The 13,874-nt window shown below is 47.0% G+C and overlaps 1 protein-coding gene across 3 annotated transcripts in view; it reads right to left on the bottom strand.

The window, feature by feature from the left end:
- Positions 1 to 9,404: 9,404 nt before the first annotated feature.
- The window catches only part of ZNF84 (zinc finger protein 84), a 62,624-nt gene continuing 58,154 nt past the window's right edge, over positions 9,405 to 13,874 (bottom strand). For all 3 annotated transcript variants that reach the window (XM_032849227.1, XM_032849226.1, XM_032849228.1), the window contains one exon: positions 9,405 to 12,107. In XM_032849227.1, the coding sequence (XP_032705118.1) occupies positions 10,123 to 12,107 (1,985 nt within the window). In that variant the 3' untranslated portion in view covers positions 9,405 to 10,122. The remainder of the gene's footprint in view (positions 12,108 to 13,874) is intronic.

Genomic DNA, 13,874 nt, shown 5'->3' with positions numbered 1-13,874 from the left:
TCGGCGACCGGACCCTGACCAGGCCGCGGGCCTCGGACGACTACACGTCCCAGCACCCACCGCGGCACCCGGGCGAGGGCGGGAGAGCTGCCCTCACGCACGACGACTGCCGGAACGACCCGCGCCTGCGCACATAGCAACAGAGCCGGCGGGCCTCAGACAACTACACGTCCCAGGACCCACCGCGGCACCCGGGCGAGCGTGGGAGAGCTGCCCTCACACGCGACGACTGCCGGAACGCCCAGCGCCTGCGCACTCAGCGCCGGAGCCGGTGTGCGCCGTGGTCCCAGGACCCAGCGCGGCCCGGCTGTGAGGACCCTCACAGACGGGGACTCCTGGGGCGCCCCGCAGGGGAGTTAATGGCGCCTTGAGACAAATACCCTTGGTCTGTTACGGCTCCCAGAAAGCTCCATGTCCACAGCTGAGACCTAGAGCCTAACCGGGAGCGACTGCGGCCGCAACGCTTCCGTGAGAGACCCGCGGCATGGACAGCTGTAGTAGACCGAGTCCCCGCGTGAGGGACTGCGGTCCCGAGAGACTGGCGCATCCGGGCCGGCGATGGCCCCCTTGGGCCGAGCCCAGACGCTGCAACCCCGGGGCTGGCCCCGGCTCCTCGTTCTCGCGGTTCCGAGCCGCCCTGACGCCCTCCGGAAAGATGAGCTGGAATGGCGGCTCCGCCAGAACGACCGGGAGCTCCTTTCCTCCCTGCGCCGTGGGGGTGATGTGGTGGCCGCCCCGCCCTAAAAGAGCTCAGAGCCCGGGTGGCGGGAGGAGGAACTGTCCACCTAAACGTGCAGGTTCGCTGAGAGGCGGCCCCCGGGGGAGCACGTAGCCGGTGGAGGGAGCGGCTTATGCGAAAATACTTGCAGGCAAGAGAGAAAGTCCGTGATCGAAAGTGGAAAGAGCGAAGGAAGAAGGGAATGCGCGGATGGTCGATCACTGAGCCGAAGGCAGTCGCCCAACCCACCGAGCCACCCAGGCGTCCCTCGGCTTTATATATATATATATATATAATATTATTAATATAATATATTAATTATATATAAAATATATAATTATATAATATATAATTAACATAATATATTAATATAATTAATATATTTATATTATATATATTATATATAATATATTTTATATATATATATATATATATAGCAAAAATTACCAATCCAGGTGTCCATTAACAGGTGAGTGGAGGGGCGCCTGGGTGGCTCACTGGGATGAACCTCTGGCTTCGGCTCAGGTCATGATTCCGGAGTTCTGGGATCGAGCCCCGCAGTGGGCTCTCTGCTCGGTGGGGAGCCTGCTTCCCTTCCTCTCGCTGCCTGCCTCTCGGCCTACTTGTGATCTCTGTCTGTCAAATAAATGAATAAAATTTTTAAAAACAACAACAGGTGAATGAGTGGACAAGCTGCGGCATAGCCATACAATGGAATGGCTGTGAAATGGCTAAAGAAAAAAGAAAATGCCCCCGATAACATGACACCGAGTGAAGGAAACCAGGTACAAAGGGTTACTAGGTGTACGACTCCATTCATACGAAACTCTAGGACCGATAAGAGAGGCCAGTGGTCGGGGTCAGTGGTGGGAGTGAAATCTGACTGTGAAGACGTGCTGGAAGTTCTCCGCGGCGTGGCAGGGGAGGTAGTGACGTAGGCATGGCCATTATTCAGAACCGGTGGCGCTTCACCTCAATATTAAATAGGTACATTTTGTCTAACTTTCATCAATAAAATTTATTTCTAAAATGTGGTCTTGAAGAAGGAATGAAAATGAATAGACTAAAATTTGTTAAAGGAACACCAAAAACAAACCAAAACCAAATAGCATGCCTAACACCACAGAAGGCAGCAATGGATGAGAGAGGCTGGCCTGGGGTTAGGGATAGGGTCCGCAACTGCTGTATCAGAAGTAGGGCCAGAAGGTGTCAGGGAAAGCGCACAAGGTCTTCGAGGCCCGCCATCAGTGCCACTTTTAGAAGTTCAGTGAACGGAAGAAAGCCAGGACATCCCTTTAAGGTAAAGGGCAAGTTAGTCAAGTCCACACTGCACACCACACCGAGGGACAGTGCCTCGTGGGCCTCTCTGAAGTTGGAAGGCAGCCTGAACGCACCCGGGCAGGGTTCCCCACTGCAGTAGTTAGTAAAGCTTCCGATTTCGAGTGGCACCTGGAGCAACAGAACTCCGCGGCAAGCATGGGATGGGTGTGAGGCATCCTCCGGCTGAACTCCCGAACGGCAGAGGTCTAGCTGTGTGAGAAGCACCCAAGGCAGAGCAGGATGCTGTCAGGAGTCTCACAGCTCCAAAGAGCTCTAGGGTTCTGTAGCAAAGCCCGGTTTCGGGGATAGAAAACTTCTTGAAAAGCAGAGTCTTCCACACCACAGGGCCCTCATGGAGCCTGCACACTTGCCCAGCATGTGATTTTGTAACTGGTACCTGATGTAACGTCAGGGTCATGGTTGGCTGCTGAATTCATTGTACTGTGGAACGATTCATCTGGTGTCAGGCCCTGGGAAGCACCTAAAGCCCAGCGCAGGAGGAAGTAACTTACAGATGCATCACGTATCGTCTAGAAAGGACTATGGATTCACGGGAGCCCCTCAGTTTGTGGAGCCCCCGAGAGAACCCTTGCCAGTGGTCCAAGCTATGAGCAGTGCCCTGAGGCGTTTACGTAACAGATGGAGGGACGGTTGGAAGCACGGAGACGCACAGATATCCCGGCAGAGGTGACTCACTTGGCTGGTTGGTAGGATCCTGACGGGAACAAAGGCAAGAGGGACGAGGAAGTCTGAGGGAAAGGGAACATGGTTGAACTCTGCACTTGGGCAGTGGGCATGAAGCAGGTGGAATTTTATATCTCACATGAATGCCTAGGAGAGTCAGCGAAAGCAAACGGGAGCAGTGTGACTCTTGCGCATACTGGCTGGCCTCAGGTCCAGTGGGCCATTTGAAGGCAAAGTAAGTATAATAATGGGGTCCTGGTCATGGTGAAACCCTTGAGTGTTATTCGGTTACCCGGAAGCAGTCAGCCTGACAGATGGTAAGATGGTCTATTGATGATTCCTCAGTTTACAGCATGTACTTGTGACCCAATTATTGGGTCTATACTTAAGGATTTCCAGCTTCTACATTTTTGATTATAGAGGTAAGATTTTCTAAGCTGTCCATCTATTTTGGCCGTGTAGACCCCAGGATCAATTAGCCACTTCCAGAGTTGCCTGCACAGACAGCAGTTCAGTTACCATCCTGACCTTGAGCCTACCACAGTAACCCTGCCATCTTGTCTCCCTAAATTAAATTCTGCTACTAGGCCTGTTCTACCACAGAACCCTGGAGTCTTCTTTCATATCAGGAACCTGACTTTGGGGCACCCTTGGCCCCAAGCACAGCAATTAGCACGTTTTTACAGGATGCTGGTGCTCCTTACCCACTAATTTCTCAGTGCCCCTCTTGGAGGTCAAGATTGGGGAAACTGGTGAGTGGACTACCCATAACAGACCTACAGCATCATATTTCCTTAAATCCCTATATTATGCCAAGGAGTTCCTGACCTCCTGCCTTTGTGCTGGCCTCTGTTAAGACCAGGATTTCAGAAAATCAACTGAACACAAACAAAAATACTGATGGCTCAACAAAATCAAGATCTTATTCATCGTAAAAGCTGACAAATGGGCAAATTTCTGCCAAGACGGAATGAGAATAAAAGAATTCACAAATATAAATGAAAAATTCAGTGTAACGACAGAGAAGATCCAAAGTCAGCATCTATAATTTGATGTCCGTAAACGTAAAATTGCCGCAGACAACAGCCTACCAAAACTCCCTGAATCATACATATAAAGCAAAGCGAGTCACATGCTATCTTCCACAGAAAGCTGCTCCCCTTCTCAGGGCTTATCACCTTGTCCCTGGAATGTACATGGGCTATCGGGGCCTCCAACATGCCAGCCCCTTCTCCACCATCTCACTGGATGGGCACGATTTCACTGATACCGGACTATGTGCAGATAGCCTGGACCTCTGCAGACTGTGATGTCAGCCCTGGGGCAAACCGTGCTGTGTGATGTGGTCTGCTCCACGCTGATACAGACATCTGATCTTTTCCTGAGTGGGATAAAAAGAATGCATTTGTCGAATCAAAGGCTGCATCCTGTGTACCTGAGGGCATATAAATCTGCTTTAGAAGACAGTGCCAGGTCTGCAAGCGGGACCATTACTTGGTTGAACTTGTCTGTAGTCTGTAGTCCATGTGGTCTGTAGGGTTTCCCGGGCTCCTAAAAGGCCTGAACTACTGAACTAGATAGCGGTGTGAGAGGCACTCTACCAACGTATCCCGAAGGTCCAGAGGAGCACGACTCTCTGCCACTCCCTCCCGTCCAAGTGCAGTGCTGTTTTTGATGTACGATCCTCTCTGGAAGTACGTCGTCAGAGGCCTCCCTCTTGCCTTCCCCACTACGGCGACCCTCAGCCGAAGACCAGGGATCCAGCGCAGGGGTTAATCTCATCGCCAAGAACGCCAATCTGCCCAACAGCACAGACCCTTTCTCACAGGGGCTGATTTTTCTGCTGTCGTTAGTGAATGCCCAAAACAAGGGAAGCAGAGCTGAGCCCCCAGTACAGCACCGTTCCCTGGGACTTGGTGTCAAGTTGACCATTTTGGCCTAAAAGGCCACCATTCTCACAATAGAAAGCATAACCCAGGTAGGGGTTTTCTTTCTTGCCCACAGTTCCTAGGCCAGCACCACTATCCAAAGATGACGAAACAGGGGCGCCTGGGTGGCTCAGCTGAAGCATCCACCTTCGGCTCAGGTCATGATCTCAGGGTCCTGGGATGGAGCCCCACATCAGGCTTTTGGCTCAGCAGGGAGCCTGCTTGTCCTGCTGCTGCTCCCCCTGCTTGTGTGCTCTCTCTCCCTCAAATAAAAATCTTTTAAAAAGCGCAGGGGGCGGGGGGAGGTCACTTACAAAATGAACAGGATAGGACCTCTCATACACTGTCTCAGGCCAGAACAACTGCCGCAAAGTGGGGGGTGGGGGGGAACATGCCCACCACGAAAGGCCTCACCGGCTATGTTACATAGCTCACCTTCCGCAGCGCGCTGGAATGGCCTCACAAGGGTACAGCGCGTGCCCACCTCCAAAGGGGTACTCTGTAGGGACAGGGTGCCGTCCTTCCAAACGCAGCTTGTGAGCCAGATAAGACCTGCGGTGCTGTGTCCCCAGAGCGGAAGACACGGGTCTGTATACCACCACCATTACCAATAATTACCTCCAGGGACTTTGTGCTTCCCATACCCATAACTCTGGGCTCTGCAGCATTACAGGTCTTGATCCCCAAAGAGAAGAACTTTTCACCAGGAGACAGCAAATTTTCCAGTTAATTGCCAGCTACAGGTACCACGTGGGCAATGTGCTCCACGTGTCCAGGAGTCCCTCTTTCTGTAGGGCTTCCCGAGGCGTCACAAGGAAGAGGGTGCAGGGCTACTTACACAACAGGGAGAGGAGGAAAGAATGGATTCTGGTGATCTGCACAGGTGCTGCTTGAATTTACCATCACCTTGGGTCAGGGCAGGCCATGGTAACCATGGCTCAGACCCCTCAGGAAGGAGGTGAGCCACCGAGCCAGCAGAGGTCCCAGAATGGCTCCCAGGTGAGAGAGAACAGCACCAGTAGGGGCCAGTTGGTCCTAATAGCCGGTTTCCTCAGGCTCTCCCCAGACAGACCCAACACTGGGAAAGTGCTCAGGAGTGGAAGGGTCGGACTGTGGTGACAGAGGTGGGCTGCCCAACCCTCCTCAAGGAAGGACTTAATGCCCAGTGGCAGGGAGAGTGGCCCGCTCCCATTGCCGGCTTCTGTGGAGCTGGCCCCAGCTGAAAAGAACTGCCTGACATGGGGCGATCCCCTTCCCAGGGCAGCAGGCCTCCAGGGACAGAGCGCCTCAGGGCTGCAGAGACCTGCCTATCTGGGCCCAACATGAGACACTCCTGAGCTGCACTAGCTTCAGAGCCCCCTACCGACGTGGCAAGCGTCTCTACCACCTCTGTGCCACCTCCCCTCTTCCCCTGACCCACTACCCTTCCTTCACCTCACGGCAGCGGGTCCTCAACAAGCACTTGCATTCCAAACCTCATGTCCGGATCCGCTCCCAGAGAGTCCGAGTCATGACACAGCCCAACCTCCTGTGCAAGGAACAGCTGGGCTGTAAGAAAAACACAACCTGAACCAGTCAAAGCTAACATCAGAATTTATTACAAGGATATTTGGAATATCTCACAGAATGCAACAACCAAGGCATGAAAAGGGCAGGAGAGGTGAACCTGGACATCAAGACCAGAAGCAGCAGCTCTTGGAGCACGAGTTTCCATGGCTTCATTCTTGTCTCTCTGTAGACAATGCTTCCCCACATGGGGGGGAAGACACCAAGAGCACCCACGCTTGTATGTCACAGCTTCAGTTGTTAAAACTATACAAAGAAGGTAGTCCCAGCTTTCCAGAAGCTTTCTAATGGAAGAGACATGTGATAGTTATATTATCACAGTGAGAAGACATGTGTACGGGTTCATAAAGTGTGAACAGGCATTAAAAAGGAACACAGGCATTTCAGGGACAGAAGACTGGCGAAAAGCTTCGCGAAACCATAGAAACCTCAAGGAACTGCAAGTAGTTTGAGGAGGCCAAAAAAGTACTGTGTAGGAGGACAGATATTCAGAAATAACAGGCTGGGTTTGTGTAGAAGTCCTCATCTACCATGAGGCCAGTCCACTTTAAGTCCACAATTAGCCGCACAGTATTTCAACAGAGGAGTGCATAATCAGAATTGCATCTTGAAGTAATTACTAAGTGTGGGAAATGGACAAGCGTCATGGTGAGGGTGAGCGTGTCCGCACTTGGGCCAGACCAGCTTGTGGGTACAGTATTTGCAGACTCAGGAGTTTGGCGAAATCGACCACCCGAGCATATTGCTAGAATAAGGGGCCAATGAGAGAGCCTCCAATGGAGATTCCAAATCTCCACTGATCTGCATTCTGCTTTTTGATACAGGTATTGCTGGATAAACTGGATATTCTTTGGGTTTCCTTCTCGGGCTCTACAAGGGTTGATCTTGAAATCAAAATGTCCAGCACACATACCCACACAGAGGTAACTATGTCTGATTACCAAAGCCCACAGAGAAACGCTGAACAGATGGCCCTCCTGGGACAGGTCCCAAAACTCAGACTTTATTTAGTAAAAGGAATGCAGTAGGAATTGTCCTCTGAAGGACTGTCTCCAGGCCAGTGGGGGAACTTGGGTGGGGATGCTCCTTCCCCCTGGTCTCCTTACACATTCAACCAACATAACCTATTGTGCACCAGGAAGCTACATGTAAATCCCTCTATAAAATCAGTTTTCTTCTTCGGGTGGGATTTGTGGCAGGAACCAATGAGCGGAAATGTGGGGTCATATGTTTTTTATGGTTTATCAAGGTAATTTAAAAGATAGACACTAGAAATATCTAATTTCAGAATCAAAACCCTTGTGACTTCAGAAAGAGTCCCTAGTGAGCTCTACACAACATAGCTGGGCCTCCACAGAAGGCATTCTGATAAACGAGACCTCTGCCGCCAGCATTAGCCCTTCGGATGACTGGTAACTGGCACTAAGGGAAAAAACCTGCTTTTGGGTATTAGATCAATGGGCTAGTGCCAAAGCTCTATTATTTAGTGAGGAAAGTACTGGGTTTAACTGCTTAATAGTAAATGGAATCATCTAGAGTTAAAGAGAGCAAAATTAGGTCACTTTTAGACAACAGACTCCAAGCTCAATCCAAGAACTAATGAATCAACCTCTGGGACTAGTAAAGAGAATCATGATGGATAGAAATTTAACAATGGGAAAATCTACAAAATAAGACATCACTCTGTCACTACTGTCTTACAAATGAAGTTGATAAAAATCATTTTCAGGGGGGCGCCTGGGTGGCCCAGTGGGTTAAAGCCTCTGCCTTCAGCTCAGGTCATGATCCCAGAGTCCTGGGATCGAGCCCTGCATTGGGCTCTCTGCTCAGCAGGAAGCCTGCTTCCTCCTCTCTCGGCCGGCCTCTCTGCTTACTTGTGATCTCAGTCTGTCAAATAAATAAAATCTTTAAAAAAATCACCTTCAGGTATTATGCAGAAAAGTAGGAAGTCCATACATTTGAGAATGAATACAAACTTGAGAACTTAGATACTTTTAACCTGGTACGGTGGTTTAGAGAATTACTCTTTAAGTCCCAATTTTCAACAATGATGTTAAAATTGGCAACTAAAGGAAAAAAATACTGCTAGAATCAAAAGTGCAAGACACCATACTAATAAAGCAACTTGTATATGAGAGAAGTCTTGATTTTTTCCAAGCCTGATAACAAGGTCAGGGCTGGATTTCTCTGAATTTCACCATCATATACAGAATACTGTTGACTTTGTCAAGGAACATTGTAAAGATCACTGCAGAGTTCTACCTAAGCTAAGGGATGGGTCATGCACTGCCAAAGCAAACCCTACTGGTCATGAAAGGTTCACAGCAGGAGTCTCCATTAGAGGGTGCAACTGGTGACGAAAGGAGAAACACAGATATTTCAAATGATGCAACAGTGAAAATCCTATTTCTTAATACCAATCCAGTAGTCACAGAAATTCATAGGAAGGCAAAGCAGGCTTCCTTGAATACACCAAAAATATTTTTCTCACCACAAGAATCTGTATTTTACATTTTCTGAACAGTGACTCTTAAATTGGCTTCTCCAGCTAGTTTTTTTTACAAGATATTTTAAGAAACACCAAAAATGTAACAGCACACAGCATCATGATATTTCTTCAGAGTGAAGTAACATACACACTGTATTTAAGTACATCTACTTGATGCACAGGGGTGCCAAGATGAATGGGAACAAGACTGTGCATAGCATGACTGCCATTTAGCTTGAGTCAGAGCTGAGTGATAGAGTTCACACACCTGCTTTCTTCTGTTCATTCATGAGTCACTATTGCTAGGCTGTGGTTCCTGCCTTTGAATACTTATTAACCAGAATTTATATAAATTCTCTCAGATTGCAAACATATTTATACAATGTTGCCTTTCATAACTGAAGAGAAAGGTCAGCAACAACAGACCCCTTTTATATGCCAACAAGCCATAAGGAAAAAGGATGTGGTGCTATCACTTAAGCTGCATATTAGCAGTAAGAGGTGTTGTATCAATTGCTCTTTTTACTGTATCAGTGAAACAGAAATACCAGCAGCACGCAGTATGTCCTGACATCAGAGGCACTACCAGGTATGGTATGTGCATTTCATGCTCGCAATTACATTTACACATGTGATTCCAAAATATGACACACACTGTGTAACACAGGAAAATAAGCCATAAGTACCACTGAGAAGTGTCTTATTCAGATGCTTCAATGACTTCATTTATTCACACATTTTTAAAAACTTCATTCTTCAGAGTGAACACATCAACCATTAGAATTGGGCATTTCTGATAACCCCACCTATTAAAAAATGCATGGCTTCCCTTTATAGCCTTATTTCTAGGGGCACGTTTCCAAGGTCTTTAAATTGTTAGTCTGACCCACATTATGAATTCCCCCCAAATACAATATGGTTGGATTACCTGATGAAGATTGTCCCACATTTAGCATTTCCACTGAGCTTCATTCCTGAGAGTATTTTCTTAATGTACAATGACCTGTGACTCCTTGATGAAAACAGGACATTACTTGCTGCATTCATGGGGTTATTCTTCATTTACTGGACTAGGGTTTACCTCAGTGAGGGTATTTCCCAACAGCAAATGAGGTGTCACCTCTGCAAGGCTTCCTGATGTTCACAGTACTCCTCATTGCTTTTCATTTCCCACTGTGTGTCTGACAGGGTTTTGAAAGTCACTGCATCTCACAGGTTCATTCTACTCTCAGGGTTCTTACACAAACAGGTTAACCTGCTCAAAGCTCTCCCTACATAACCTCAGAGTTCCTACCCTAAAAGATTACCCAGACAGACGTAAAATGTGATGCGACTATTTATCTGAAAGGTTTACCCTAACTGCATTTTCTGAAGTACAAAGAGCCGAGAGCTCTGTCAGAGTAGCAGTAACCCCAGTCCTAGGATTTCTTCGCTGTATGAGTCCTCTGGTGATTAATGAGCTGTGACTTTTGGGAGAAGGCTTTCGCACATTCATGGCACTGGTACGGCTTCTCTCCTGTGTGTATTCTCTGGTGATTAACAAGCTGTGACTTCTGAGAGAAGGCTTTCCTACATTCGCTGCAGCCGTAGGGCTTCTCCCCGGTGTGTGTCCTCTGATGTGGTATTAGGTGTGATTTCCGAGAAAAGGCTTTGCCACATGCGCCGCACTCAAAGGGTTTCTCACCTGTGTGTGTTCTCTGATGATTGATGAGGCTTGACTTCTCCCTGAAGGCTTTCCCACACTCGCTGCATTTGTATGGTTTTTCTCCTGTATGAGTTCTTTGATGTCTAATTAGTTCCGATTTCTCAAAGAAAGCTTTCCTACAAAGACTGCATTCGTAGGGTTTCTCTCCTGTGTGGATTCTCTGGTGAGTATTCAGCTGTGACTTCTGGGAGAAGGATTTTTCACAGTCCCTGCACCCATACGGTTTTTCTCCCGTATGAGTTCTCTGGTGAGTTGCAAGACTTGACTTCTCACCAAAGGCTTTCCCACATTCAGTGCATTCATAGGGTTTCTCTCCTGTGTGAGTCCTCTGATGGGATATGAGATGGGACTTCTGACAAAAGGCTTTCCCACACTCGCTGCACACATAGGGCTTCTCTCCTGTATGAATTCTCTGATGATTAGTAAGGCTTAATTTTTCACTGAAAGCCTTCCCACATTCACTGCATTCATAGGGCTTTTCTCCTGTGTGAGTTCTCTGATGTCTAACAAGCTGAGATTTCCTGCTGAAGGCTTTCCCGCATTTACTGCATACAAAGGGTTTCTCTCCTGTGTGTGTCATCTGATGGGATATGAGATGTGACTTCTGGGAGAAGGCTTTCCCACACTGAATGCACACATGAGGCTTCTCTCCTGTGTGAGTTCTCTGGTGGTTAATGAGACTCGACCGCTCTCTGAAGGCTTTCTGACATTCGCTGCATTCGTAGGGCTTCTCTCCAGTATGAATTGTCTGATGTCTAACGAGCTCTGACTTCTCAAAGAAGGCTTTTCTGCAATCACTACATCCATAGGGTTTTGTTCCTGTGTGAGTCCTGTGATGTGTAACGAGCTGTGACTTCCTGCTGAAAGCTCTCCCACATTCTCTGCATTCAAAAGGTTTCTCTCCTGTATGAATTCTCTGATGATTAATAAGATTTGACTTCTCACTAAAGGCCCTCCCACATTCGTTGCACCCATAGGGTTTTTCACCTGTGTGTGTCCTCCAGTGTGAGATGAGATGTGACTTCCGGGAGAAGGCTTTCCCACATTCACCACATTCATATGGTTTCTCTCCTGTGTGTGTTCTCTGATGGGATGTGAGCTGCGACTTCTGGGAGAAGGCCTTCCCACACTGGCCACAATCATAAGGTTTCTCTCCTGTATGAGTTCTGTGATGCGTAATAAACTGTGACTTCTGGGGAAAGGTTTTGCCACAGTTACCACAGCCATAGGCGATCTCTCTTATATGTCTGCTCTGATGTTTAATGAGACTTGATTTCTTATTGAAGCGTTTCCTACATTCACTGCACTCATAGAGTTTCTCCCCTAAACGGTTTCTATGATATATGATAATCTGTGACTTCTTAGAGTTAATTTTATCATATTTATCATATTCATAGTATTTTAACCAATTATCAGTTTCCTCAGGTTTGGGATGGAGAAACAACTTATCAAATACACTTAAGCCAGCTGCTTCCGTTTTTCCATAATCTGCTTTTGGAATAAGTAAATCTAAGTGATGTTTTAAAAGTAATCCATCTACATCATCTTCACTGTTTGATTTCCTTAACGGAACAAAGTTCATGCTCAGATTGAATTTTTTCCCAAATGCATCACATTCATGATCTTGTTTCATATTTCTAAGCTTCTCTTGGTTATCCTGCTGCCATGTCATGTGACCATTTACTTGCAAAACTTGTTCTATAAAGAAAGAAAAGCCTGTGAATGCTTCCATAGTTGGGTTTTTCTTGGGTTATTAATCAATTTCAGAGAGAGTGGGCATGAAAGTAGGGGGAAAGGCAGAGGGAGAGAATCTCAAGCAGACTTCCCACGAAGCCTGGAGCCCAAACACAGGGCTCAGTCCTATGACTCTGAGATCATGACCTCAGCCAAAACCAAGAGGCAGACACTCCACGGACTGAGCTCCCCCAGTGCCTCTTCTATGGCTGTGTTTACAGAATACAAAACTAGCAACACTATTTGAAGGGATGAACACTTCAGAAGGTTGTCTCTCAGTCCCTAGCATAAGATCTATCCAGGTAAGGGGGAAAAAAAGAAAAGAAAATTCTATAAAAAGGAATAAGATACAGGCAGTATAGTAAGTCACCTCTGGTTTTGTCAAATGTAAGTTTATAAAATGGAGAGAAAATGTAAAAAATTCATCAAGAGCAAGGAGGAACCAAGAAAGGAGGGTAGAAAGACTGATCCAATATTCTGAGGACAGGATTTCCTCCACCCTGTGTGAGGCCCTGGGGACAGGAAACAGTCAGCCCCTGACCTTGTGAAGTTTGCATTCTAATGAAGAAGACAGAAAATTAACAGGATTGATAGAGGAACTACTGAAGCCATTACAAGCTTGAAGAATGAGAAATCGTTTGTGAACTTTCCCCCATTTTTAAATTCTCTAGAATTTTGAAACTTTCTAAGCACATTTTCAATATTATTACCAAGACAGCCATTTCATGGAATGCATCATCCTTCATTTAATCTGTTCAGGCACAAAACCTTAAGACCCATGTGTTCTTTCACTGAAAATACCCTAAGATAGGGGATGAGGGAAAAAGAGGTCTGGTGGTTAAAATCAGAGTCTAGTATAGAAATATTAGTTTTGAGATGGAGGTTAAGAGTCTGAATAAAGTGGTCATAGGAAATGTGAGAGCAGAAAATGAAGTCTTTGTAAATTAAACTTACAACTTTGCATTACTTTAAATATTACATTGTTAGACTAAGTACACATTTGGAAATTTTTACTTTTTTCTCACTAGAAAAATGGGACTGCTTTATGGTTGGTCATTTGTGGTATATCCCAGATACCCCAACTCTCTCCACTTTTCTCAGTGAAATATCCTTCCACCTGGTTTCCCTGCTTCCCATTACATTTTCCACAATGTACTCAGGTCAAACTTTTAAAAATGTAAATCTGAGCCTGGGTGGCTGAGTTGGCTAAGTGCCCAACTCTTGTTTTCAGCTCAAGTCATGATCTCAGGGTCGTGGGACCGGGGAGGGGGGGTCTGTCTCCCTCCCCAACTCCCTCTGCCCTCCCCTCCATCTGCACGCATGCTCTCTCAAATAAACAAATCTTTATATATATATATATATATATATATATATATGTATATATATATATATATATAAATTTTTTTTTTTTTTTTTTTTACCAGACAGAGATCACAAGTTGGCAGAGAGGCAGGCAGAGAGAGAGGAAGGGATGCAAGTTCCTTGCTGAGCAGAGGGCCTGATGCGGGGCTCGATCCCAGGACCCTGGGATCACGACCTGAGCCGAAGGCAGAGGCTTCAACCCACTGAGCCACCCAGGCGCCCCAAATAAACAAATCTTTAAAAAACAAAACAAAACATGTAAATCAGGGCACATGGGTGGCTCAGTTGGTTAAGCATCATCAGCTCAGGTCATGAACCCACATTTCTGGGATCAAGCCCCACATCAGGCTCCCTGTTCAGTGAGAAGTC

This window comes from Lontra canadensis, unplaced genomic scaffold, assembly GCF_010015895.1.
Source record: "Lontra canadensis isolate GAN:19392208 unplaced genomic scaffold, GSC_riverotter_1.0 scaffold220, whole genome shotgun sequence".
Lineage (NCBI taxonomy): Eukaryota > Metazoa > Chordata > Mammalia > Carnivora > Mustelidae > Lontra > Lontra canadensis.
This window is presented reverse-complemented; position numbering and strand designations above follow the sequence as displayed.